Here is a 26,402-nt window from a genome sequence, read left to right as displayed (position 1 = left end):
ACCTGGTTCATCTGCTGTGTCCTCACATGGCAGAAAGAGAGGGGACTTTCTGGGATCTGTTGTATAAGGGTACTGTTTTTATTCATAAAGGCTCGGCCTCATGACCTGATCACCTCCCAAAGGTGAAGTATAATGTAAACGATCTCCTAATACTATAACCTTAGGGGGTAGGTTTCAACCTATGAATGATGAGAGGACACATACATCTAGACCATACCAGATAACATGTTCAAAGTGTATTCATATTGCCACATGTATCAGTACTTCATTTCTTTTTATTGCCGAATAATATTCCATTGTATAGATGTGCCATATTTGATTTACCCATTTATCATTTAATAGCATTTGGATTGTTTTCACATTTTGGCTCGTGTGAATAACACTGCTATGAACATTGATATACAACTTTTTATGTGGATGTATGTTCTCAAGGCCCTTGGGAGTGGAATTCTGGGTCATGTAGTAATTCTGTTTTTGACCTTTTGAGGAACTGCCAGTCTGCCTTCCACAGTGAGTGGCTGCACCATTTTATATTCTCACCAGCAGTGTGTCAGAGTCCCATTTTCTCCATGTGGCCTTCATTTTGAAGGACTTTTTTTGGGTATAGAATTCTAGGTAGATAGTTTTTTACTTTCTTTAAAGATTTTGATCCATTGTCTTTTGGCTTGCATTGTTTGTGATTGTTGGATGGGTAAAAAAATGTGTTCCTTGTATATAGTGTCTCTGCTGTGCATCCTCCTCCTACCGCGGCTGCTGTAAAGATTTTTCTTTTTTATTTCTGGTTTACGTTAATCTGATTATGATGTGCCTTAGTGTGTGTGTGTGTGTCTGTGTCTGTGTGTTTACCCTGCTGCCTGACCAACCCACACAGACATGTGCTGGGTCATTTGATATTGTCTGACAGGTCCTGTGTTCATGGTTCACATTTTTCTGATTCTTTGTCTAGTCCTTTAATTTTTTTTTTTGAGACGGAGTCTCACTCTGTCGCCCAGGCTGGAGTGCAGTGGCCGGATCTCAGCTCACTGCAAGCTCCGCCTCCCAGGTTCATGCCATTCTCCTGCCTCAGCCTCCCGAGTAGCTGGGACTACAGGCGCCCGCCACCTCGCCTGGCTAGTTTTTTGTATTTTTTAGTAGAGACGAGGTTTCACAGTGTTAGCCAGGATGGTCTCGATCTCCTGACCTCGTGATCCGCCCGTCTTGGCCTCCTAAAGTGCTGGGATTACAGGCTTGAGCCACCGCACCCGGCCTGCCTAGTCCTTTATTTACTGAGCATTGTAATACCACTTTGTTGAGTATGTGGAGTCTGTTGTTCCTTTAAAGAGTACTGAATTTTCTTTTGTTATACACTAAAGTGACCTGTAGGATCCCTTTGCTCCTTTGAAGACTTATTTTCAAGCTTTATTCAGCCAGGTGTTGTGTAGAGTTAATTTTGGGTCCCCTTCCAAGATGGGACCCCTTTGATGTGTGTACTAATGCACAGGGTGTTCCACGTGATCTCTCTGCTTTGGCTTTTCGGAATCAGGACTCCCAGCCCTGTGTGAACTCTGGGAAAGTTCAGCTTTCAGACTCCTTGTTTTTCTTCATTTGGCTTTGTAGGGTCTTGCCTTATGCATATGCGGTCTGATGTTCAGCCAAAAACTCAAGGGAGGCTCCTGTGCAGGCTTCCAGAGCTTTTTCTGTGTGTAGTTCTGTATGCATTAGTACTCCATCCCCACAAATTCTAGCTGCCTCAGTCTCCCTCAACTTTGATCTGTCTCCTTAACTCCATGAGCTTAGTGCCCTCAGCTTGGATTCTTTCTCTTCATGCTGCCATCCAGAGAGGGCCCCTGGGTAGAAAATCAGAGCAATAGCCGAGCTGGCCTTGTTTGTTTCCCTATTCTCAGAGATCACCATTGTGCACCACCAGTTGTCCAATGTGTGAACACAGTTGTTTGGGATATTTTATCCAGTTTCTTCTCTGCAGTGTCTGATTGTTTGTGGCACCAACTACCAGTGCTAGTTAACTCTGTCATGGCCAGAAGCTGATGTGACATTTATTTTTCTGATGTATTGGCCCAGGCACTGAGTTTCACATTTCAGAGCACAGGCCTGCATGTGTTTTCCAGCACATGAGTACATGTGCGGATTGCTTTAACAGTCCTCCATGAAAGTCCTTTTTATTGGCTGTGCTTTTTGTAGATACATTTCAGAATCTGCTACTTCATTATGGCTAAGGCAAATAACCTGAAAGCCATTGAAGTTTTTATTCCAACCATTGTATGTTAACTAGGAGACTCGATGCCTTCTTTGGAGAGACATTGCTTACTTTTGAGTTTGGATGTTACGTGTGACACTGGCAATGGGTTTTTTGAAAATGCTGATTTTTTTCTTCTAGCTTATAAATACCACTCCTGAACTATGATTTGTGATGCCTCCAATTTAGTGTCTTCCTAGTGTAGGTTGACGTTTCATTGACTCCTGTTGATCATTCTTGCAGGTGGTCCAGCATGACCCGTGTCGGGGCGGAGCAGGGTATTGGAACAGCCTTTTCCGTTTCAAGCACCTGGCCACGGGGCATTACTTGGCAGCAGAGGTAAGCAGCAGCCCTGTGGTTTTCTCTTTCAAGGCTGATGCACCTCATCACCTTCTCTCATTCCGCTGTAGCCATCGTGTAGTAAAAGGCTTAGGGAAATACACTCAGTCACCTTGCTTTTCCTTCTGTTTTTCTGTTTCTTTCTGCCTCATTTCCCTAGAAGAGTCAAAAACGATTACCACATTTTAGTAGGTGACAGGGGTGCTGATCAAGATGTGGGGAGAAAGTAAGTTAGAAGATAATGCCAATCTAGGTTTTCAGTATTATCTTCCATTTTGCTCTTATATGGTACCCTCCCCACGTCTTGTCTACCAGCCCCACACCTAGCATGAGCGACTGAGGCTGCAGCGGAAACTTGGTATGTAGAACTAGAAGCACTAAGACATATAAAGAAGTAGATAATCTTATAATTACTTATAATAATCTTATAAAGAAAAACAGCATTAGTGGAATTAGACAGTGGCTGGTCTTTTACTTGTAGGAATGTCAAAAAATCACAGAAATTAACTTTACCTTAAATGTCTGTGAAGGGGCCAGGCACAGTGGCTCACACCTAAAATCCCAACACTTTGGGAGGCTGAGGAGTTCAATATCAGCGTGGCCAAAATGGTGAAACCCCGTATCTACAAAAGTTAGCCAGGTGTGGTGGTGCACGCCTGTAGTCCCAGCTACTTGGGAGGCTGAAGTGGGAGAATTGCTTGAACACGGGAGGTGGAGGTTGCAGTGACCCAAGATCGCACCACTGCACTCCAGCTTGGGTGACAGAACAAGACTGTGTCTCAAAAAAAAAAAAAAAAAAAAAAATGTCTGTGAAGAGTTTTGAGGAGACGACAGATTCAGTGCTGAAGGACAGGAGGCATTTACCTTTTAATTTTTGTGTCACATGAAGGAGCCATCCTACTGTGTGACAGATGTTGAGTTTTACTCCAGTCTGCTGGGAGATGTACGATGCATATTTCTATAAGATTCTAGTCGTGCATCAAAAGACCCCCACTGTTATCTGGGACCACCCATGAGACCGCTGAGAGATTTCCGAGGTGATGGTGGGTGTCAGTACTGCTCCTGTGCCTGACCCGAGGAAGGCTGGCTCTAAGTGTGCTCAGCCCCCTACGTTGCCTAATACGTGAAGTGGTGATTTTGATATATGTAAGAACTGAAGATCAAGAAGTCTAAGTTCAAACCTAAGGTAAAGCCATAGGGAATTACAGACCCAGCTAATCAGCTGTGAGAGATGATTTATGTGGTTTCCTGAAGACTAGCGGTGGTGGCATTTATCTGCTATGTTTTGAGGCTAATGTAGCTCTTGCTGGAGGCCTAAATTTTTTATTTTTAACTAAAAATAAGCAGGATTATCAGTGACTGTGTATTGATCTTTTATCCATCTCAGGCTTCTAACTATTGCTTTGCCAGTGAATTCATTGTCTTCCTCTGTCTATACTTGAGAGCCATCTCTTGGTGACTGGTAGATGTTCCATGTGTGCTGTACCCATGTGACCTGTGTCATTGTTGTGGCATGCTGGTTTTGTGAACAGAGGGAATGGACAAGTTCTTAGCTGTTCAAGGATGTTTGCAGGCTTTGAAGTCTCCTGCAAGTGGGGCCCGGTCCTTAAGAAAGCAATGGATGTTTTAATTTCCTAATGATTCTTTTTCATCAGGTAGACCCTGACTTTGAGGAAGAATGCCTGGAGTTTCAGCCCTCAGTAAGTATGGACAAGAGCTTTCTTGTCTTCATCTGGTAGGGTGCGGCCAAATGATCTGGAGCTCCATTTAAGAAACTGTCACTGTGGTCACTGAGTGCTGGGGAAGGAGAAACCTTAGGCGCCCTTAAAACACGATCATGTTCTGTGCTTCCCTTGAGAGGGACCATAGTCCTTTGTGTCTCGATTAGTCCAGGAACTGTTGTTCATGATGGTATTTCTGTGTGTAATAACGGGGTCTCCATTTCTAAGTTGGAGAAGTTCATGGTATCACTTGGAAGACTCCTAGGGTTGGAGACAGTGGTGCCCTATATAGAAGATGGCCTTTTAAAACCAATTGTCTTACTGCTATTGACCTTAATCTGTGACTCACACAGCTTTTTCAGGGAATAAGTATGTGAGGGGATAGTGTTACTGAGGCTATGGCGGTAACACATGAGGCGTGGTGCACCTGGCATGTGATTAGATACTCAGCTAATCAGTCCTTGATTTCTGCAAGGTCAGAAATAGGCTTTAGTGTATAATATGGTTTAGAATTTTAAGTGCAAAATGTATCTTTCTCTGGAGACCTTATCGCCAAGTAATGCTGATATGTAGACACTTTGGACTTCAGGTGTCCACATTTATGGGTTGAAGAAAGCAGTGGCTGTGTTCCATGGAAATGATGGGTATAAGTAAGATAGTTTTCTTGTGGAGTGCTTGATTCTGGTCTAGGATTAAGGAAAAACAGTTGCTCCTGGGTTTGACGTGTGTCTCATGATAATCTCAGTGGGCCTGGAAGGTGATATTGAGGGTATTTCTTTCTTTTTTGGCAAGATTTTGAAAAAAAAATAGAAGGATTTTCTTAAGGTACATTAATGAAGGGAACTGGGTGAAGGGAATTCAAATTTTAATTGTACTTGGAAAGAGTTGTGAATTCTGCTGTCACGGTTATCCTTCTAGTTATGTGTTGGTGAAATGTTGGCTTTGAAAGACACTCTAGCTGAGACCTTCCTGCTGTGGGTTTGTGGACTTACTGGGGAGCCTCTCCTCCCCTTTTTGCTCCCTACTGGGGTACCCGAGGCTCACCTTCCTTCTTTTCATCCTAGTCACCCTATTTCTAGAGTCCATTTTGAAAGCTTTGCTTCCACAGTTAATACGGCTTGGAAAACCCTGACCTAGTTTAACTCTCTGTCAGTGCATGAGGAACTCTGTGGCAAAACTTCTCTGCATCATGTTAATGTAGTTACTGTTTGAACACTTAGACTGGCAGGGACATCGTGTTTCAGAGGACGGTTCTTGTCCTTGAACCTTCTTTATTTCCAGAGAAGGAGCTGCCTCTGTGTGGCCGACATCCGGTGGTCTCCATGCTGCCGTCTGTGGTGACACAGAGGAAGTCTTACCTCTGAGATTAGGCAGGCTGCAGCTCCTTTCAGTGAGCACTGATGTCCAAGTGAACCTTGTGCTCTGGCGGGTAGAGGGCTGCTCTCCTGGCCTCCTGGTATGGGAGGGAAGACTGGCATTTACTGTGCAGGAGGAAGAGCCCAGTTTAAATACCAGACGTACCATTTATGAGTTGTGTGACCTTGGACAAGTTACTTTCCCTCTTTGAGCCTCAATTCCTTCATCTGTACAAGTAACATTTTTCAACTTCTCCAAGATCATTAGCATGTTTTGTGCCTTTGCACCCACCAGGTTGTCTGGGCTGCACAGCAGCGTATGAAAGGAGTTAGGGCGGGTTTCAGGATCTTCCTGGTACAGAGGAGGAAGCAGTCGTTGAGAGTGGTCCTGACTCATCCCGCATCTCAGTCTCCCTCAGAGTTCAGTGGTCTTTTGACATTTTCGTGCTTCTTGGTATCAGAGAGGTGGATGTGCCAGCAGCCTTGGATGCAGATCTAGACTGCATCACTCTGGCTACTTTGATGTTGATTGGGGATGGGCTGCGTGTGGAGGAGGGGTGTGTGGAGAGGGGGTCTTACCCGACACCCACACGGCCAACAGCACAGATCTGCCTCTGTGGCAAAGTGTTAGTACCGGGAGGACCCCACCCCCCATACTCTTCTTGGTTTGGAAACTTTGGTGGAAAACCTCGAGTTGTTTGAGTTTGGGAGAGGAGGCGCCTCATTCTATGCTGGTCGTTGGTTGGTTTCCCTAAGAACAGCTTCAGTGTCTGTGGTTTTTGCCTCAGACCTCACTCGGCTTTGTGGTGCTCGTCCTTCTAAATTCAGGACCCTGAAGACATTTGCTTGGCGCCAGAGGGAGAAAAAGGACCACCAGAGGCTCCTGCTCCTCTGCCAGGCTTCTGCACATGTGCCTTTCTTCCCACTAGGTGGCAGGCGCCGACTGCACACTGAAATGATGTCAGGACGCTGCCTCTCAGTCGCATTTCCAGACACAGTGGACGTAATGCAATTGTGATTTTCCTCTCGACTCCCACAGGTCTCTGAAACTTAACTGCCAGCCTGTAACTGAGCTCTGTGTCTCAAACCATAACCGGGTCAGAGTTTATTTTGAAAGTGGCATGTGGAGTGCTTTGCCAGGTGGTTAAGAGAGAACAAATGTTGCTCAAAGTTCTTGCTCCTAAGCTGAGGTTTTAGAAGTGTTCTGTCGCTCTCCAGGTGATTCCTCCTTTAGCGTAGATAGAATAAAGGGTCTGGGATTTGTTCAAGTAAAGGGATGAGTGATTAGAGGAGAAAGCGTGAGAAAGAGAAGAGATACAAGTTTTGGGTATTAAAAGAACCTTTTTAAAAAAAACATACATAGAGGTTGGGAGTTGCGCCTGAACTGACAGGCTGTCACCCTACGCTCCGGCATTTCAGGCCCCGTGAAGTTAGATTCTCTCTCCTTTGCCTTTGATTTGATTTCTGTTTTTGACTCCTTTGTCTTCCTGGTGAAGTCTCCTTCCTCCCTGTCTAGAAAGGAGGCAGAGCTTCAGCCTAAGAAAAGCAGGCTGTAGTGACAAAGAAAATGTGCTTCCTCAGTAGATGCAGGTGGATGATATCATCCTGCGAGGATGTTAGACATGGAAAATCACCCAATGTACAGTTGCCGGGCTGAGAGCGAGCTGGCCAAGCCCTTCTGAGCAGGCTCCATGTCTAAGCCCCCTCCCTGAATCTCTGTAGGCAGATGGGGTTTTGAGCCTAGAATGTGTTTTTCTAGTTTCTTGGGAAAGTTTTCTTCATCGTTCCTCAGCCTTCGCTATCAGAGATTTTCTTCGCTCTCAGGCAAATCCCTGATGTTGCAGCAGAGGCCCGTCTTTCCAGACCTGTCATCAGCAGCCCTCTCAATTAATGATGGACATCTTTTTCAGGGCTACGCTGACTTCCCAAATATTTCTTTTGCCTGCGTTGGGGTTGCTGCTTACGAACACTTGGATTCAGGTTTATTTTGTTTTAGTTTTTCTCCTGGGAGGTCGCTGTATCATATTGTCAGTAGACAATTGTCACTGTAAATGAATACAGCTACCCATAACCAAATCTGCAGGATGAGTTTCCTCAAAATCCCCTCTCCCTGAGCTCCTGCAGATGGGTGTACCTGTGTAGAGTTTTTTTCTTTTTTTAAATCAGCTGGAGCACTCCTTCCATGGTCATCTATTAGTGTAACTCCACGTTGTTGAAACTTTTTTTTTTTTTATTTAAGACAGTCTCACTCTGTCGTCCAGGCTGGAGTGCAGTGGTGCTATCTCAGCTCACTGCAACCTTTACCACCTGAGTTCAAGCTGTTCTTCTGTTTCAACTTCCCAAGTAGCTGGGATTATAGGTGCCTGCCACCACGCCCAACTAATTTTTGTATTTTTAGTATAGATGGGGTTTCGCCATGTTGGTCAGGCTGGTCTTGAACTCCTGAACAGAGGTGATCCATCTGCCTTGGCCTCCCAAAGTGCTGGGATTACAGGCTTGAGCCACTGCACCCAGCCTGGGCTAATTTTTTGTATCTTTAGTAGAGATGGGGTTTCATTATCTTGGCCAGGCTGGTCTTGAACTCCTGACCTCATGATACACCTGCCTTGGCCTCCCCAAGTGCTGGCATTACAGGCGTGAGCCACTGTGCCCAGCCAGAACATTTTTATTGCAACATAAAGAGGTAGAGTGTAAATATCCTTGGTGCATGGCCAGTTGTCATCTTTTAGGACTGCTCTGTAACTGTGGTCCTTTTGCTGCCACCTGCTGACGTTCATGATCCTTTCTTCTCCGTTCCTGTGGATTGTGGAATAATTGTAGAGAGTGAAGGGTTTGGCATGCACGGTTCTTGATTTGATGACTTTACCTCCTCAGGTAGACCCTGATCAGGATGCCTCTCGAAGTAGGTTGCGGAATGCCCAAGAAAAGATGGTGTACTCCCTGGTCTCTGTGCCCGAAGGCAATGACATCTCCTCCATTTTTGAGTTAGACCCCACCACTCTCCGTGGAGGCGACAGCCTTGTCCCAAGGTATGATTTTAAAATTGCTTATCCCCAAAGAATCAAGTCTTGTATGGGTGGCCTGACCGGGTTTCTTGGGATCCAAATCGTTACTGCCTTTTCTTTTAGATTTTTATGAAGGATTTGGTGAAAGGTTTGGACTGGCTGCCCAGTATGGCAACTAATTTTTTTAATGGCTTACCACTGGTAAGTTCTCAGTAGTTGAATGAGAAGTGCTATATTTAGGTAAACAAGCCAAACCTTCAGCCCAAGTAGCTCAGTCTTCCTAGTTCCCTCTACTCCCTTCCTCCTTCCCCAAACCTTAGGAGAGCCTTTGGTTTGGGGAAAAAGGCAGGGAGTAGAGGAAACTAGGAAATTGAATGGAAATAGAATAAACCATTGAAAAGAAAGATTCTAGAACATAAAATACCTAAAGTTCACTGTGTGCATAGTAAATTTTATTAACAAGTGTTGAGACATTAGATCAGAAATCTTTAGTTATTTTTTTAAATTTCACTTTTAGTTTTGTTGCTTAAGAATGTATTTTTTGAGGGGAAATAACTAGACTATAAATGGGGAAAAAAGCTTACTCTTAACAGAATCCACAATATTAATAATAATGGCTGATACTTATTGAGCGCTGACTGCATGCTAGGCACAAACTAAGTACTCCACTTGTGTTATATAATTTAATCTTTCTCAAAAAATCCAGTGAGAGATAGGTATTACTGTCACTCTTTCTTGTAGATAAAGAAACTGAGGCTCAGAGAGTTTAAGCAACATATCATAAGTCAGTGGTCCCATAGCAGAACCCAAAGTCTTAAATGTTTAAGACAGATAGGGTTGTTTGGGCAATTCTGACTCTTCAATGCGATGTTGGTTAATGGAAATGTCAGTGTCGTTTATGGATTACACGTATGGCCCCTTGTGAAGTGTGAGTTGTGTTTCAACCATTCAGAGGTAGCTACTAGTAACATTTTGGTTTATGTAGTTTTAGACAAGTCTCTGGTCAGACAGAGATGACTGTATCATTTATTATAGATGGGATCATAAGCTATTTTAAACATTTTTTAACTGAATACTATGTTTTATACATATCTCCAAACAAATGAATATCAATTGTCATCGTTTTAAATAATTGTTGTAATCAGGCCTGGCACCATGGCTCACACCTGTAATCCCAGCACTTTGGGAGACCAAAGCAGGCAGAGCACTTGATTGAGTCCAGGTGTTTGAGACCCGCTAGATAATATGATGAAACCCCGACTCTACAAAAAATGCAAAACATTAGCCAGGCATGGTGGCACACACCTGTAGTCCCAGCTACTTGGAAGGCTGAGGTGGGAGTATCACCTAAACCTGGAGGCAGAGGTTGCAGTGAGCCCAAATTGTGCCACTGCACTCCAGCCTGGGCAACAGAGTGAGACCCTGTCTCCACAGGAAAAAAAAAAACAGAACTGATGTAGTCAATTGTAATCATCTTTAAATAACTGTAGTATCAACTAGTTAATATTGTATTAACTGGTTCATTATTGGACTGTTCTGTTATACTGTATTAATACAATATATTAATATAATTATTAATATGTAATATGTTAATATTACATTGTAACAATAGAATAGAATTGTATTTTATTAACAAGTCCATTATTGAAATACCAGATTGTTTACAGTTTTTATTATTATACATGATGCTCTGTTGAACATCTGTTTGCCTCATTTGTACCTGTGCTATCACCACTGAAGGAAAAATACCTGAAAATAGGACTGGTAGATGAAAGGATAGATATATTTTATGTGTTCTACAAGGTTCTAGACTTCTTTTCAGAGTTTTACTTGATTACACTCTCACCAACAATACATAGGACTCACTTCCCTAAGCTCTTATTGATACTGGGTTTTATCAGTCTTTAAGATCTTTGGAATATGATAACAATAAAATGATACTGTTTTACCCTGTGTAACTCATATACTAAGGAGGTTGAATCTATGCTTCCATGCTTCTTTGTCGTTTGTATTTCATTATTAAATTACCATTTTGTGTCCTTCTCCCATTGTCACTTTCAATATTCATATTTTTCTTATCGATTTGTAACAGCCCTTTGTGTGTAGAGTAATAACCTTTTAATGCAGTGTGCTACTCTTTTATTTTCCCAGGCTCTGGTGATATTTTTTCAACTTGATTTATGATGGTTCTTTTTTTTTTCTATATAGATGATATAAAATTTAAACTATGTCATGAGAGTTATTCGCTTTTACTTTTGAAATTTAGGAATCTTACATTTTGTCGCATGATTCAAAAGGCTTTCCCTACCGCAAGATTAGTAAATACTCATTTTTTTCCAGAAATTTTATGCTATAATTTATTATTTCCCTGATCCATATGAAAATTTCAATCATGGCTGTATTATTATTTCTTGTTATAAGCACTAATATATACCCCGTAAGTACTTCCTTTTGCTCTGTCTCTTGCTCTCTTTATGCTGAGACACTCATTCATGGAGTATGATCTTATATTTAGAAGTGTAGCATATAACAGGAATTGTGGAGTCATTATGAATGCTTTTCTATTGTAAATGCATCAGAATGTGGCTTGGACCAGAACCATTTGTCCCTTTGTGTGTATTGCCCAGTGTCTGCAGTGGGAAACCACTTTCCTATTTGTATTTTGATAGATTATATTCTAGACTAGGGGCTATAGAGTAAACGTCAATATTTATTTTCCTAAAACCCTCCTTTTTTCGCTGTTAGGAACTCTTATGTTCGGCTCAGACACCTATGTACTAATACCTGGGTTCACAGCACAAATATTCCTATTGACAAGGAAGAAGAAAAGCCCGTGATGCTGAAAGTAAGTCCTGGGACTTGCCTGTCTCTTTTTGGTCTTGTGTTTCCTAATGAAAGGGCTTCTTTGAGGACACATTAGGGAGTATGGAGCTGTGGAGTTTTGTTGCTTTGGCGAGAGTGTGGTCATGGCCGAACTTGAATGTGACGAAAGAATACTCTCCAAGAGACCTGAGTGGAGCAAACCTAGGGCTTTTGAAATAACTAGAACTTTTTAATTTTATTCTATGGCTTCTGCCCTAATGGTTGAGCAATTATCTGGATTTCAACCACATTTCATGACTGACTGAAGGATAATTTGGGCTGGGGAATGTTTTCTTGTATCGTGAGGTACATCAAGTATCTAGTTGATTTTCCCCAATCTCTATTATTTATTCCTCTCTGTATTTCAGTATACATGAATGTTCTCTCAGCCCCTTTAGTTTCTCTCCCTGCTTCTCCTTTCCCCTGTCTTCTGGCTCATAGAGTATAAATACATATACATGGGGCTTTTCTTTTAAAAAATGGAAGGACACTCTTATATAACTTTTATTTTGTTGTGGCATTGGGGAAGGTTATTGGAATTTTTTACTTCTTCACTGAACATTTTTAGATTTATAGAAAAGTTGAAATAATGGTGCAGTGTCTATCCTTATAATGCTCCTCACTTAGAATCATTAATTACCATTTTCCATATTTGCTTTTTCTCTATATATTTACAAACATCTTCTTTAATTATGAGAATCTGACATGCTGCCTGTAACAAATGAAGTTAAAAATGATAGTAGTGCCCCTTTTCTGCCTCACTGGTCCCCATAATACCAATTTCTAGAGATAACATCTGTTAACCATTTGGAGTACGTCCTTCCAGATTTTTTTCCTGTGTCATTTTAACTGCAAGATAGCTCCAATATCTTGGGATCAGCCAATGTCTTGTAAATGTAGTGTTTGATTAAAGTCTTATCCTTCCCATCCAAGAGATTATCTCACAAGGACCACCTTGAATTTCAGATTGGCACCTCTCCTGTGAAGGAGGATAAGGAAGCATTTGCCATAGTTCCCGTTTCTCCTGCTGAAGTTCGGGACCTGGACTTTGCCAATGATGCCAGCAAGGTGCTGGGCTCCATTGCTGGGAAGCTGGAGAAGGGCACCATCACCCAGAATGAAAGGAGGTGAGCACTCCTACGTGCTCAGCACAGCCGTCCTCCCCCACTGAGAGTTTCTGACATCCATAGTGGAGGGAGAGAATGGTGACTCTGGTCAGCTGAACATGGGGTAGCAGGCCTTGGCATTTATGGGTGGCTTCAATTTGTAACTTTTAAGAAACAGTACTTTTACATTCATTTTTTGACTCTCTAAAGTTATGAAGATCAGGCGCATTGGCTCACACCTGTAATCCCAGCACTTTGGGAGGCGGAGGTGGGTGGATTACTTGAGGTCAGTAGTTCAAGACCAGCCTGGCTAACATGGTGAAACCCTGTCTCTACTAAAAATACAAAAATTAGCCAGGCATGGTGGTGGGTGCCTGTAATCTCAGCTCCTCGGAGGCTGAGGCAGAAGAATTGCTTGAACCCAGGAAGTGGAGGTTATAGTAAGCCAAGATCATACCACTACACTTCAGCCTGGGTGACAAAGTGAGACTCTATCTCAAAAATAATAATAATAATAATAATAATAATAATAATAATAATAATAATAATAAAATGATGAAGACCTCTCTCTCTTTCTGTCACTAAGTTGGTCTCTAGCACCACATTACTAAATGTCAGGGAATGAGGTTACTGTGAGATAAAATTTTGTGTCTGATATTTCATAAAGATGATCATCCTTTTGTGGACAATGATTTTTTTCGTGTCTTTCACTCTCTGTGGTACTTGGCCTTGGTTGTCAGTTTCAAAGAAATTGGAAAGAGCGGGTCTGCTCCTGTTTAACTGGCTTGTTAGTCCAGAAGGCTTCCAAGGCAAAGCTTCCAGCCTGCTGAACACTGAGCACATCTGTCTCTAATAGCTTCTTTCCTCCTAAGGTCTGTAACCAAGCTGCTGGAAGACTTGGTTTACTTTGTCACTGGTGGAACTAATTCTGGTCAAGATGTTCTTGAAGTTGTCTTCTCCAAGCCCAACAGAGAACGGCAGAAACTGATGAGAGAACAGAATATCCTCAAGCAGGTTGGTGAGATGTGGCATACTGGGGATTTGGCTTTATGAGAAATCAATGGGATGGCCAGGAGCGGTAGCTCATGCCTGTAATCCTAGCACTTTGGGAAGCTGAGGCAGGAGGAGCCACTTGAGCCCAGGAGATGGAGGTTGCAGTGAGCCAAGATCACACCACTGCACTCCAGCCTGGGTGACAGAGAGAGAATCTGTCTCAAAAAAAAAAAAAAAAGAAAAGAGAAATCAATGGGATCATTGAGGGATATTGGTGATTCCCTCAAAGGGATATTGGTGATACCTCAAAGGCTTGATGAATTGATTTTTCAATAGACTATTTTCTAGAGCACTTTTAGGTTCTCAGCAAGATTGTGCACAAAGTCCAGAGAATTCCCATATCTCCTCTTCCCCTAACATACTTGGCGTCCCCCACTATCGACATCCTACATCACAGTGAGACATTTGTGACAATTTGATGAATCAACATTGATGCATCATTATCACCTGAAGTCCATAGTTTATATTAGGGTTCACTCTTGGCATTTTATTTTCTATGGGTTTTGGTAAATGTATGATGCCATTTAGGCACCATTGGAATACCATACAGAATGGCTTCACTGCCCCGAAATCATCTGTGCTCCTCCCATTCATCTGTCCTTCCTGCTAACCCTTCACAGCCATGAATGTTTTTACTGCCTCCTTTGTTTTCCCTTTACAGAACGTGACATGGTTGGAATCATACAGTATGTACCCTTTTCAGATGGGCATATTTCACTTAGTGATATGCAGCTAAGATTCTTCAGCATTTGTTCATGGCTTGATAGTTCAGTTCAATTGATTTTTACCATACTTGTTGGATATCAATCATGTGAGAGTTTACCTGTTATAGGAACCTCAAGAAACACTCAGTTGACAACTTTATTTTCCTCAAAAATAATATAAAGTGCAATGTGACCTTAAGGTTATTTCATACATTTGGGTGATATGGCATATTCTATACACTCAGAAGCCTATATAGGCTCTTATAGAGGGCCCTATAAGTCACCACAAAATCTTTCCATAAAGAATGAGTAGTGGTTGACAGGAAATACATAGATGATATTGTTGGATGTAAATGTAAATAGACTGGTATAAAGACAAATTACAGGCAGTAAAGTGACAAATCCAGAGTAGATTAAATGCACAGAGATGCATACCATGTCATTCTATAACCCAACTAGAGGTTAGCCCACAAGCTTGCCATGGGAATTCCTGGCCACCAAAGCTAAAAGAGAAACATATTAGTTACAAGTCCCACTGTTCCCCATGGAACATGGGATTTGAGATTATTTTTTTCATGTTGGCCTACGATAGACAGAATTTATTAACAATCCATCATGTTTCAACAAGAATTTCCAGTTCAAGAGTAAATGTCCAGCTGTTGTTTCATGTGATGATTCTCAAATTAGACCTCTGGCTTGATGCCCATGCTCATTTGTACAGTAGTAATTCCTGAGAGGCAGAAAATAACTGACTCATGGCAGGAGCCTTCATTGATTACTTGTGCTGGGCACTAGTGCAACTTAAAATTATCATCCACTTTCATCCTTACTACACCTTTGTGATGCAGGCATTATTATTTCCATTTTGCTGGTAAGGAAATGGGGGTTTACTTTGTGATGTGTACTGCTAGGAAGTAATAAAAGTATGTGTTTCCACCTGGAATCTGCTGATTCCATTGTCTGTGTTCTTAAACACTTTGCTCTAAACACTGTGCTGTTAGATATATGAGGACCAGTGAAGTCCAGGTAGACTTAATTCATTGAGTCCCCCGTCTCAGCTGATGGGCTGAATGCAGTGTTCAGGTTATGGATGTCTTTGGATAGAGAAACTTTCCGATGTAATCCAGCCACCCTTGAGCTTGCGTTACTTCCAAACAGAGTTAGCTTTGAAGCCCTAAGTGATTGCCATTTTTGCTTTTCATTTTCACAAACAGATCTTCAAGTTGTTACAAGCCCCATTCACAGACTGTGGTGATGGCCCAATGCTTCGGCTGGAAGAGCTCGGGGACCAGCGGCACGCTCCTTTCAGACACATCTGCCGGCTCTGCTACAGGGTGCTGAGACACTCGCAGCAAGACTACAGGAAGAACCAGGTTTGGATTAAACGTTGATGGGATGTGGTCGTCAGTTTCCTCCCTGAAGTTTATGTACTTTCCTCATGAGTTTTTAGTGTCACATATCTATTTATAGAATGGATAGAGAATAGTTCAGTGTTAAGCTTGCTCTTGGGAAGGAAACACAAGCCCAGGAATAATATTATTACCGAATCGTTAAGAAACGTACTGGAGAATTCTCTTCTGCAGATAGCTTTCTATGAGATTTCTGGTTTTGGAGTTGGTTTTACATTTATAGAATTTTTAATGGCATATTCCCTTAGGGCTTAGGGGTGAGATGATGCCATTGTGTTTATATTAAAGATATAGTGGAGTCTTTTCTTCCTGCCACCTTTAAAATCCTCCGTCTCTTTCTAGAAACATGATCTTTATTTTGTTTCTGGTTCATGTTTTATGACATTATAAGTCATTGTTTATAGATATATTTTATACATAGTTATATTTTATGTATTATACATAGCATATGTGTATTCATATATACACACACACAATGTATAGTCTCCTATGAAATAAATGTTCTAACCTCTTTGGGCTCCAAACAACCTTCAGATTCTAAGGAAACCTGAGAACTGTGCTGCTACATCATTGATTCTTAATTGGGGGTGGTAATTTTGTCCCCCGAAGAATATCTGGCAATGTCTGGAGACCCTTTTGAGTTTTACAACTTCTTGGTGCTACTGGCATCTGGTGAGGGGAGGCCAGGGATGCTCTCAAATACCCAGCAGTGCCAAGGACATCCCCCTACAGCAAAGAATTATCCTGCCTAAAATGTCAGTGCTGAGGTTTAGAAAATTTGTGCCACATGGAGTACCATAGGCATACAAAATGATGCTTGTTATAACCTTGACTCTTACCACTTTATGTGAACTATCCCTGCCTTTTGGTGCAAAAGGCTTTTGTTTTTAAGGTTTTGACTGCCACTATACCTGGACTTTTAGACTTTTTTCTTTGTAGTTAAGGGTTTTTGTCGTGTCATCATAAAGATAGTGATCTTGAATAGTGCTTTTTTTGAAGTGTGATAAGCTGTGATTGCTTTAAATTCACCTTCAGTGCATTGATACTATAATCCAATAGCTAGAGAAATTTTATTCTGTTCCTCTCTTCCATCTTCAGATGAGGATGCATCTGGGTCTGTAGGGTGTGTCAAGATACTTTGCTTGTACATGAGGAAACAAACTAGTCCCTCTTGGAACTGCTGGATTAGACATCTTTGCTTAGTTGTTTATGGATCCTTTGCCGGTTGGCAGATGATGAGTTCCTAAACAATGCCTCCTTATAGAGTACAGGCTGAAAAACATGGCCTGTTTTCATTATGTTAATCCTAAATCGTTTCCGGGATTTAGGAATTCATGGGAAAAAAATTAAAGCAAATTTCAAGGGCCACTTGAATTTTGAGCAAGCAGTCTCTCTTGGCCAGGGAAGCATCTTTGAATAGAAACAAATACGTACTTGTAAGAGATTTCCTTAAGTTCACAAATATTTCTATGGAATGTGATACCTGATCCCAAAAGAGAAACCAGAGATGTATTCCTGAGTTCCATGCATATGACGGATTTTCTTAGGTATTCCTGAACTTCTTATGCACTCATTGACTTTAAAAAAGTATTTTGACCACAAATAAAGGAAATGAAACAGGGTAACATTGTTTCAGATATCCAGGTAGGCTTTATCTGTGTTTATTTAGCAGCGCAGGTCAATGGGGGCACAGTTAAGTCCTCTTGAGATAGGAATACATTTAGAGGTGAAAACCAGCTTTGGACCTTTTTGAAAAATAAATCACTCGATTAAAATTTATATTGTACACTTAATAAAATATCCCCATGTAAATACGGGCTATTTTGCTTAATTACATTGGTGTGGCAGGCTTAGTAAAATAAAGGAAGTGAAGGAGTTTGCAGCTGTTGCCGTATGACAGAAAGTTGTAGAAAGACTGTCACTTATACTATAATTTCTCTGAGGAGCAGTAGTTCTCATCAGAAAACGTTGCTGCTTTCTTTATTCTACACTTAACCATGTTGTCATTTGTCCTTCCTGCTGATGTCTCTTTTCTCTCCCTATAAAGGAGTATATAGCCAAGCAGTTTGGCTTCATGCAGAAGCAGATTGGCTATGATGTGTTGGCCGAAGACACTATCACTGCCCTGCTCCACAATAATCGGAAACTCCTGGAAAAACACATTACCGCGGCAGAGATTGACACATTTGTCAGCCTGGTGCGAAAGAACAGGGAGCCCAGGTGAGGTGGGAGTGGGGTCAATGCAGGATGGTGTCTGTGCCTTTGAGATGCAGGGACTTAGCTGGTGCTTTTTACTAGTTTTCTTGTGCTGCTAGTGACAAGTTTTGATTAGTTAGGTCTGGTGAGGCTCTTTGATGAGTAGTGGCAAGAACATGATGTTAAAATGAGACCCGGGGGGTGCATTCCTAGCTCCAGTATGTACCACCTGGGTGAGCTTGGGTTTTTCCTGAGCTTTAATTTCCTCATCTGCTAAATGGGTAGTTATGAAAATGAGAATAAATGCATGTGATGTGCATGGCACTTAGTAGATGCAGAGTAAATGACAGTTATTGGCCATTCATTCACTTTTTAAAAAATGTTCTTAATGTTAATTGTTAATTTTAATGGGTGCCTAGTAGGTGTATATATTCGTGGGGTACATGAGATATTTTGATGGAGGCATGCAATGTGAATTAACCACATTCTAGAGAATGGGGGATCCATCCACTCCAACGTTTATTTTTTGTGTTACAAAGAATCCAATTCTATTCTTTTAGTTATTTTAAAATGTACAATTAAATTATTGACCGCAATTACCCCATTTACTGTCAAACAGTAGGTCTTATTCGTTCTATTTTTTTTTGTACCCGTTAACCATCCCCACCTTTCCGCCGCCCTCCCACTATCCTTCCCAGACTCTGGTAACCATCCTTCTACTCTCTCTGTCCATGAGTTCAATTGTTTTGATTTTTAGATCCCACAAATCAGTAATAAGATGCGATGTTTGTCTTTCTGTGCTTGGCTTATTTCACTTAACATAATGACCTCCAGTTCCATCCATGTTATTGCAAATGACTGGATCTCACTCTTTTCATTCACTTGTTTTTTTTTTTTTTTTTTGAAATGGAGTCTCGCTCTGTCGGTCAGGCTGGAGTGCAGTGGCGAGATCTCAGCTCACTGCAACCTCCACCTCCTGAGTTCAAGCAATTCTGCTGCCTCAGGCTCCCGAGTAGCTGGGACTACAGGCACTTGCCACCACGCCCGGCGAATTTTTGTGTTTTTAGTAGAGACGGAGTTTTACCATATCGGCCAGGCTGGTCTCAAACTCCTGACCTTGTGATCCGCCCACCTTGGCCTCCCAAAGTGCTGGGATTACAGGCAGGAGCCACCTCACTTGGCCTTATTCACTTTTTAGCACCCTTTGCTTATCAGTTAAACACTCCCCTCCCTCAATATAATCAGTAAGAGTCTTGCAAGTTCATTTGTTGGTTGAGCGTTTTTATTATAGATTAGTGAATTCTATTGATTGTATCTCATTCACACAGATCTGCTCCTCTTTTGTACACCCTCTCCCCATTTCTTTCCCCTTCTCTTGTCCTTCTAATTAAGACTCACATTTTCACTTGAAGCAGGAAGCAATTTACAGTGTGGGTGTCACAAATGATTATAATGGAGCACAGACACAGTTGCTGTAAAAACACCTACTACCACCCATGAAAATAATCCGCATTTTCTAGAGCCTGCTCACGGGCCAGCTAGTGAGCAATGGAAGCACTCCCATTAATCATCTCATTTAGTCCTCAGGACAGCCCTCAGAAGTGACACATTATCCTTTTCTGTAGATGAGCCTCAACTAAAGCACAGTGAAATTAGTAATTTCCCCAAATTAATGCTCCGTAGCAGAACTCCACTAATAAGATCCTAACTGGGCTTCCAACGCAGGTAGCCAAACATCAGGGCATTGCCTCTCACCACTGTGGTTCCCCTGGGTCTCCACCACACCTTCCTTATGTGAGCTTCTTTCTTGTCTTGTTCCTTCTTCTCACCTTTGCCTCATCACCTCTTCCTTGACCACAACCACTACTGTCTTTCCTTCTTGCTTCCTCTTCCTTCTTTCTAGCATGTGGGTTTCTGGTGGTGCCATAAACACTGGCATCGAGACCTAGAATGCTGCTGACATGTCTTGGTAAAGATACATTGGACCTGTGCACTTAAGGGAGAGTTGGGCTCCAGGAGCCTAACCTCTGCTCTAGCTATGGAAAATGTTTTGTTTCTGTTTCCATTTAGATTCTTAGATTACCTCTCCGACCTCTGTGTCTCCATGAACAAGTCGATTCCAGTGACCCAGGAGCTAATATGTAAAGCTGTACTGAATCCCACCAATGCTGACATCCTGATTGAGACCAAGTAAGTGGGGAGCCGGGGTTTAGATGGAAAACGTGTGGTTCATTCCGAGTTGGTGCTCATGAGGAATAAAACCTAGCCCTATCGTTTTTTGAGTTGATCTAAAGTCAGCATGGCTGGCATTTGATCTTCCTATTGGAAAAGTCTTGATTAGGAGAATTACTGAATTTGATTTTGGTATGGCCTCCTCTGCATAGTGGTGTCACTTACTTTGCATACAAGTTTAAAAGTCATGTAAACTCGCTGGGGAGCAGTTTACACAGTTACATTTTAAGAGTTTAAAACTCTTTGTGTGACCATCAATTTAAAATTTCAAATGACATAATTAATATTCAGTGTTAAGATTAAGTCAGTGTTGGGAGGAGTTTTAAATTATTACTGTTCAGAATGTGTTTATTGGTCTGAAGAATTTTGTTAACAGTAGTAATTCATTTTGGCAAAGGAACAGTTTTCCTGAGAAGTATAGTGCCAGTAATATGGGCAACGTTAAAAAAAATACTAAATTATGTCCTGAGCTAGTGATACTGCATTGATTCTCATGTATAACTCAGTTTTGGGCTTGGGCTGCTGCAGGGTTTTTCAGTTTAGGTATTTTCACATTTCAGGCGGGGTAATCCTTTGTTGTGGGGCTGTTCTAGGCACTGTAAAATGTTTAGCAGCGTCCCTGGCCCCGACCCACTTAGATGCCAGTAGCACCTCTCCATTTCAGTTGTGACAACCAAAAACCTGTCCAGAGACATTGCCTAATGTCCACTGGGGGCAGCAGCACCACAGTTGAGAACCACTGGGTTACAGTATAAGAAGACATTAATGTCAGGCTCTCTGCGGCTCTGCCCTTGGGTGAAATACAAAACAAAAAGTGGCTTTCCGTGTGTCTTTATGCTGAAAGTGAAGCTAGATATCAAAGTATTTAAAAAAAAATAGAGCTTTTCCTTCCTCCTCCTCTTTTCCAGGTTGGTTCTCTCTCGTTTTGAGTTTGAAGGCGTTTCTTCCACTGGAGAGAGTGCTCTGGAGGCAGGAGAAGATGAGGAAGAGGTGTGGCTGTTTTGGAGGGACAGCAACAAAGAGATTCGTAGCAAGAGTGTGAGGGAGTTGGCGCAGGACGCTAAAGAAGGGCAGAAGGAAGACCGAGACGTTCTCAGCTACTACAGGTGCGTGGGACACGTGTGGGGCTCAGATTTGGTTGCCCCAAAACAGTGGCACTTAGGAATTTGTTGCTGGTTTGTTGATTACTTCAAGGAATCGCAAGGTGTCATCTTGTGAGATTGTCTTGAAAAAAGCCAGATGTGTATTTTAGGAGTTTAGAGTGTAAGATTTCAGTCAATTGACATCTGGATGTGGCTGGGTCCCAAGAAGGATGAGTGCTCACATCAGTCCCTGGTGACAATTTATCCTTAAGCAGCATGGCCTGTAGATATGGTGGTAGGTACGTAAGAGGCAGGCTTGGGGTGAAATCCTGACCTCTTCACTTAACCAGCTTTTTGACATTGGCCAAGTTTGATTTTATGCTCTAATTTCTTTATCTGCAAAATAAAGGTGATAGTGCCAATCTCACCAAATGTTTATAGACAGAGCCAGAAGATGTATGTATGTATATACACATATATCTACATACTCATCTACATATCTATTTCTATAACTGCACAAATATATAATAAAAATCATGTGCTTACACTAATACTTCCAATTCCATTCCAGCACCATGGGGTTTATTCTAGCCTTCATCTTTTCCATTTCATGACTCGTTCTAGCTGCGTGATTCCCTGTATGTTTACCTGTCTGCCCGTTCCCCTGTGTGTACCTGTCTCACCTCTGCCGGCCACCTCCTCAGTCCGCAGTGTCTGCTTGGCTCCAGCTCTGAGACCTGCCAGCCCCGCCACCTGAAGGGAAGGGAAGGGGAAGAAAGAAGGGAAGTGAACCAATAAATACTTTTAAAAGAAAGGGAAAGGGAAGATAAAGCAAGGCTTTTATTAGTTTTTAATAAAATAAATAAAACTTTGCAGATAAAATGGCTTTTCTTGCCTCTTGTATTCTGTTCTCTTTCATTCATATGTGATGTGTGCATCCTATCAACATTGTCTGTGTGCTACATTTGTATGCATCTATAAATCATATGTAGTATGTTATCTCTACTTAAAATTTTATATAAATGATACTGTACTCCAAATATCATTCTACAACTTGCCTTTTTTATTCAGTATGGGTACTGAACATATCTGTGTTAATAGAGGTTGATGTATTTCTTTAATTTGGACTGCTGGATGATATTCTGTTTTATTGATTTATCACATTTTCATCGCTGTTTGATATTTGGTCATATGCCACAGTTCTTCATGTCAGAAAACATCTTCATTCAAATTTTTCTGAGCATATGTATGAGTTTCCATTCCACACTGGGAGGTGGGCTTGGAGGATATTCATATTTTAAGCTTTACTAAGCAATTCTAAATTGGATGTTTCAGTGTACATGCCCACCAGTTGTAGATGACAACCTTTGTTTCTTCATATCTTTGTTAACCTTGAATATCATGATGCTTTTTAATTTTTAGTAATTTTATAAGTGTGAAATAGAGTCATGTCTATACTTGCATTTCCCTGACATCTAATGAGGCTGAGGATGTCTTCACATCATGATTATTAGAAATACATAGGGTTTTTAAGTTAGAAGGCAATATTTGTTAGTTTGAAAGCCTATGGCTTCCTTGTTATTTCACATTTCAAGCATGTTTACTCTTTCAGTGTTTGATGAATCTTCTCCCAAGTGAATGAGAAAGAGTCCCTTAATTGGTCAAGTTCCAGTTAACAACATTCACTTGCAATTGGATGAAGATGAAAAGTGAGGAGTCTCCTACTTTTGTACATGAAATGTTTTTTTACATGTGTAGGAATTAGAGTGACTTACATGATATAAGATCTTTAAAATGTTATAAAATTTCTAAGTAGGCTTAATATGTGTGATATCTTTAACATTTCCTACATGGTCTTTACTGTATGAAACAGCTGAAGGGATAGAAATAGACAACCATCTTAGGCCTTAGCGTTCCCCATTTATTTTCAAAGTAAACAAAGACCTAATTGAATAAGGTCGTCACAGAATTGCTCCAACACAGCTGGAGAGACACGTGTTCCTGTTGGCTGTCAACCCACACACTATTGCACAGCTTGAACAGTTCTTTTATCTGCTTGGTACCAAAGCCAAAATCCTGGTGTACAAGAGCAATTTAGGGGTGTTGATGTATGAGTTTAGTTGGCCAAATGTCACTCCCATGAAAGTCAGGGCTGCCCAGGCAACCCTGCATTCATCCTGAATGATTTCTGGAGCGTGAGCTGTGTGCCCTTGTTCTTTCCTCTAGATATCAACTGAACCTCTTTGCCAGGATGTGTCTGGACCGGCAATACCTGGCCATCAATGAAATCTCAGGCCAGCTGGATGTCGATCTCATTCTCCGCTGCATGTCTGACGAGAACCTGCCCTATGACCTCAGGGCGTCCTTCTGCCGCCTCATGCTTCACATGCATGTGGACCGAGATCCCCAGGAACAAGTCACCCCCGTGAAATATGCCCGCCTCTGGTCGGAGATTCCCTCGGAGATTGCCATTGATGAGTGAGCCTGGCCCCTGAAAACCTCGCTTTACATTGTTCTGTGCGGCAGTAGATAGCCCCATATAGTCTCATTAAATCTTAGAAGAAAGATGAAGTGTTTTTTTTTTAGCTTAAAATAAAATTAAATGGATGGCAAATATTTTTTTCCTCAAGAATGTAAAAGATGGCATGATCATGTTTTTTATATCATTTATCTCCTCTTTCATTCTGCAAATATTTAAGTGTGTGCTGTGTGCCACACTCAAGAAATGTATCCGTGAACAAACTAGAAAGCAGTCTCTATGCTAGTTGGTGGAAGACAGACAATAGGCAAGATAAACGACTCAAATATATAGTTGGTGATATGTGCTAAGGAGGAAAAAAGTAAAGTAGGGTCAAGGGACACCCAGGGTTAGCAGATGTTGACTTTTGAAGCTGAGTGACCCAGGAAGACCTCTCTGGGAATAACTTGAAATTTTGTTTCCTTTCTTTCTCATTTCTTTTCAGCTATGATAGTAGTGGAGCTTCCAAAGATGAAATTAAGGAGAGATTCGCTCAGACCATGGAGTTTGTGGAGGAGTATTTAAGAGATGTGGTTTGTCAGAGGTTCCCTTTCTCTGATAAGGAGAAAAATAAGCTTACGTTTGAGGTAACTCATGAATGAAATGATCTGTGTGTATTATCTGCCTCTCAGTGGTCATTTTTCTATGGGGCAAATAGAAAATATTTGAGTAATTAGTGATTTTGGTCATGATGCTCTGGTTTTGTGATGGAAAGGAATTCAGCTTGGTTTTGTTCCAGAATAAAATAAAATGGATACCAGTCACATGGCTTAATAGTGGTTATGTTCTTAAAAGAAATACACAAGGTGACTTGAGCCACATAAAATGATAGAACATCACTTTGTATTAAAACTGACAAGGGAGAAACACTGTGTTTGCAATCTGCTATAGATTAATCATTTGCAGAACATAAATCCTTGTTACTTCTGAGTTAACAGTGTTTCTGAGACTACTTTTGCCTTTTAAGAGCTGTATTTCTGAGGATTGCAGAATGTTATTACCTGTGTCCTTGTTGGGAATAACTCTGCTTGCCTTGTGTTAATATTATCCTTGGGAAGCTGTGCAGAGCAAATGATGAGGTCTTTTTTTTTTAATTAGTCATCAGAGCAGATCAGTAGCTCTCCATTTCTTATTTTTCCTCCTTATGAAACAAAATGAAAATTTATCAGAAAGTGCAAGGAAAGTACATGCCTTCTCTTACCATAAGGAAGGTCCAAGTCTGTCATTTCTAAACTGGTCAACATCAAATGGAATTGAAGGGGGTGCAGTTTATGTAATACCATCTTCTTCTTTTGTTTTATACAATAGGTTGTAAATTTAGCTAGGAATCTCATATACTTTGGTTTCTACAACTTCTCTGACCTTCTACGATTAACTAAGATCCTTCTGGCCATATTGGACTGTGTGCATGTGACGACAATCTTCCCCATTAGCAAGATGGCGAAAGGAGAAGAGAATAAAGGTAACAATGATGTGGAGAAGCTGAAGAGTGAGTATCTGAGGGTGCTCATACATCTGAGAGATGCCCTCCCAGCCTTTCCTGTTACGCTCATGTCATACCCTATGTGTGATGCCACGTCCTTTCTTTGCTCATTCCTTCCCAACTTTTCATCGTGAACATTTTCAAATACTGTGTAAAGAAAAGCTGGAAGAACAGTATGATGGAGTCCCATGCACCCATGACTTTGAGTCAACAGTTATTCACATTTTGCTGTCTTTCCTTTGTATTTATATGTGAGTCATGTGTATATTTTGTTGAACAATTTGAAAGTTACCTAACACTTTGAATGTTTATATAACAAATACATGTCCTGTCATTGTCCTTGACATTCATGAGGCCCTTGGTAATAATATTTGTTTAGGATGTAAGAAAATACAGGCTTGTATCTTGGTAGCTATTTCCACTTTGTGAGTAGGACAATCTGCCTTTGCATGTTTATTTCTTCCTCTGTTTTAGGGTCAGAGTAGGCATATATTGGTATCATGTATCAATTATTGTTAACTGGTCTTCTGCAGCTAGAACAGAAAAAAGTACATTGACTTATCTCTATTTGCTAGGTCTTGTGCTAAGTCATGTTGCATTATACCATTTAGTTCTTTTGTTGAGCTCCTTTATTTCCATTTTATAGATGAGGAGACTGAGCCTCAGAGGTAATATGATGCACCTAAGGTCAAGCAGCATCAGAATCTGTGCCTTGTATATATCTAGTTCTATGCTCATAACAAGCACATAGTTGATGATCAATAAAATTTGGGCAGGGCACGGTGATTCATACCTATAATACTAGCACTTTGGGAGGCTGAAGCAGGAGGATTGCTTGAGGCCAGGAGTTCAAGACCAGCCTGGACAATATAGAGAGAACCTATCTCTACCAAAACAAACAAACAAACAAAAAAATTAGCTGAGTGTGGTGATGTGTGCCAGTAGTCCTAGCTACTTGAGACGTTGAGGCAGGAAGATTGCTTGAGCCCAGAAGTTTGAGGCTGCAGGGAACCATCATTGTGTCACTGCACTCCTGCCTGGGTGATAGAACAAGATCCTGTCTCTAAAGAAAATTTGAAAAAATGAAATTTGATGGGCAAGTTA

General features: G+C 41.3%; 1 protein-coding gene across 11 annotated transcripts in view; it reads left to right on the top strand.

Annotated features, from left to right (window-relative positions):
• ITPR1 (inositol 1,4,5-trisphosphate receptor type 1) overlaps positions 1-26,402 on the top strand; it is a 361,669-nt gene that overhangs the window by 160,856 nt on the left and 174,411 nt on the right. For 3 of the 11 annotated variants that reach the window (XM_017870724.1, XM_017870721.1, XM_017870717.1), the window contains exons 11-23: positions 2,477-2,572; positions 4,228-4,272; positions 8,523-8,677; positions 11,399-11,498; positions 12,482-12,642; positions 13,494-13,635; positions 15,593-15,751; positions 17,835-18,007; positions 20,054-20,173; positions 21,124-21,321; positions 23,524-23,775; positions 24,261-24,402; positions 25,124-25,277. In XM_017870724.1, coding sequence (XP_017726213.1) covers positions 2,477-2,572; positions 4,228-4,272; positions 8,523-8,677; positions 11,399-11,498; positions 12,482-12,642; positions 13,494-13,635; positions 15,593-15,751; positions 17,835-18,007; positions 20,054-20,173; positions 21,124-21,321; positions 23,524-23,775; positions 24,261-24,402; positions 25,124-25,277 — 1,897 coding nt within the window. Of the gene's footprint in view, positions 1-2,476; positions 2,573-4,227; positions 4,273-8,522; positions 8,678-11,398; positions 11,499-12,481; positions 12,643-13,493; positions 13,636-15,592; positions 15,752-17,834; positions 18,008-20,053; positions 20,174-21,123; positions 21,322-23,523; positions 23,776-24,260; positions 24,403-25,123; positions 25,305-26,402 lie in introns of all 11 variants that reach the window. The other 8 variants (XM_017870715.1, XM_017870720.1, XM_017870716.1 and 5 more) reach the window with 3 other exon arrangements.

The sequence above is a fragment of the Rhinopithecus bieti genome, unplaced genomic scaffold (assembly GCF_001698545.2).
Source record: "Rhinopithecus bieti isolate Rb0 unplaced genomic scaffold, ASM169854v2 scaffold_5101, whole genome shotgun sequence".
Taxonomy (NCBI): domain Eukaryota; kingdom Metazoa; phylum Chordata; class Mammalia; order Primates; family Cercopithecidae; genus Rhinopithecus; species Rhinopithecus bieti.
This window is presented reverse-complemented; position numbering and strand designations above follow the sequence as displayed.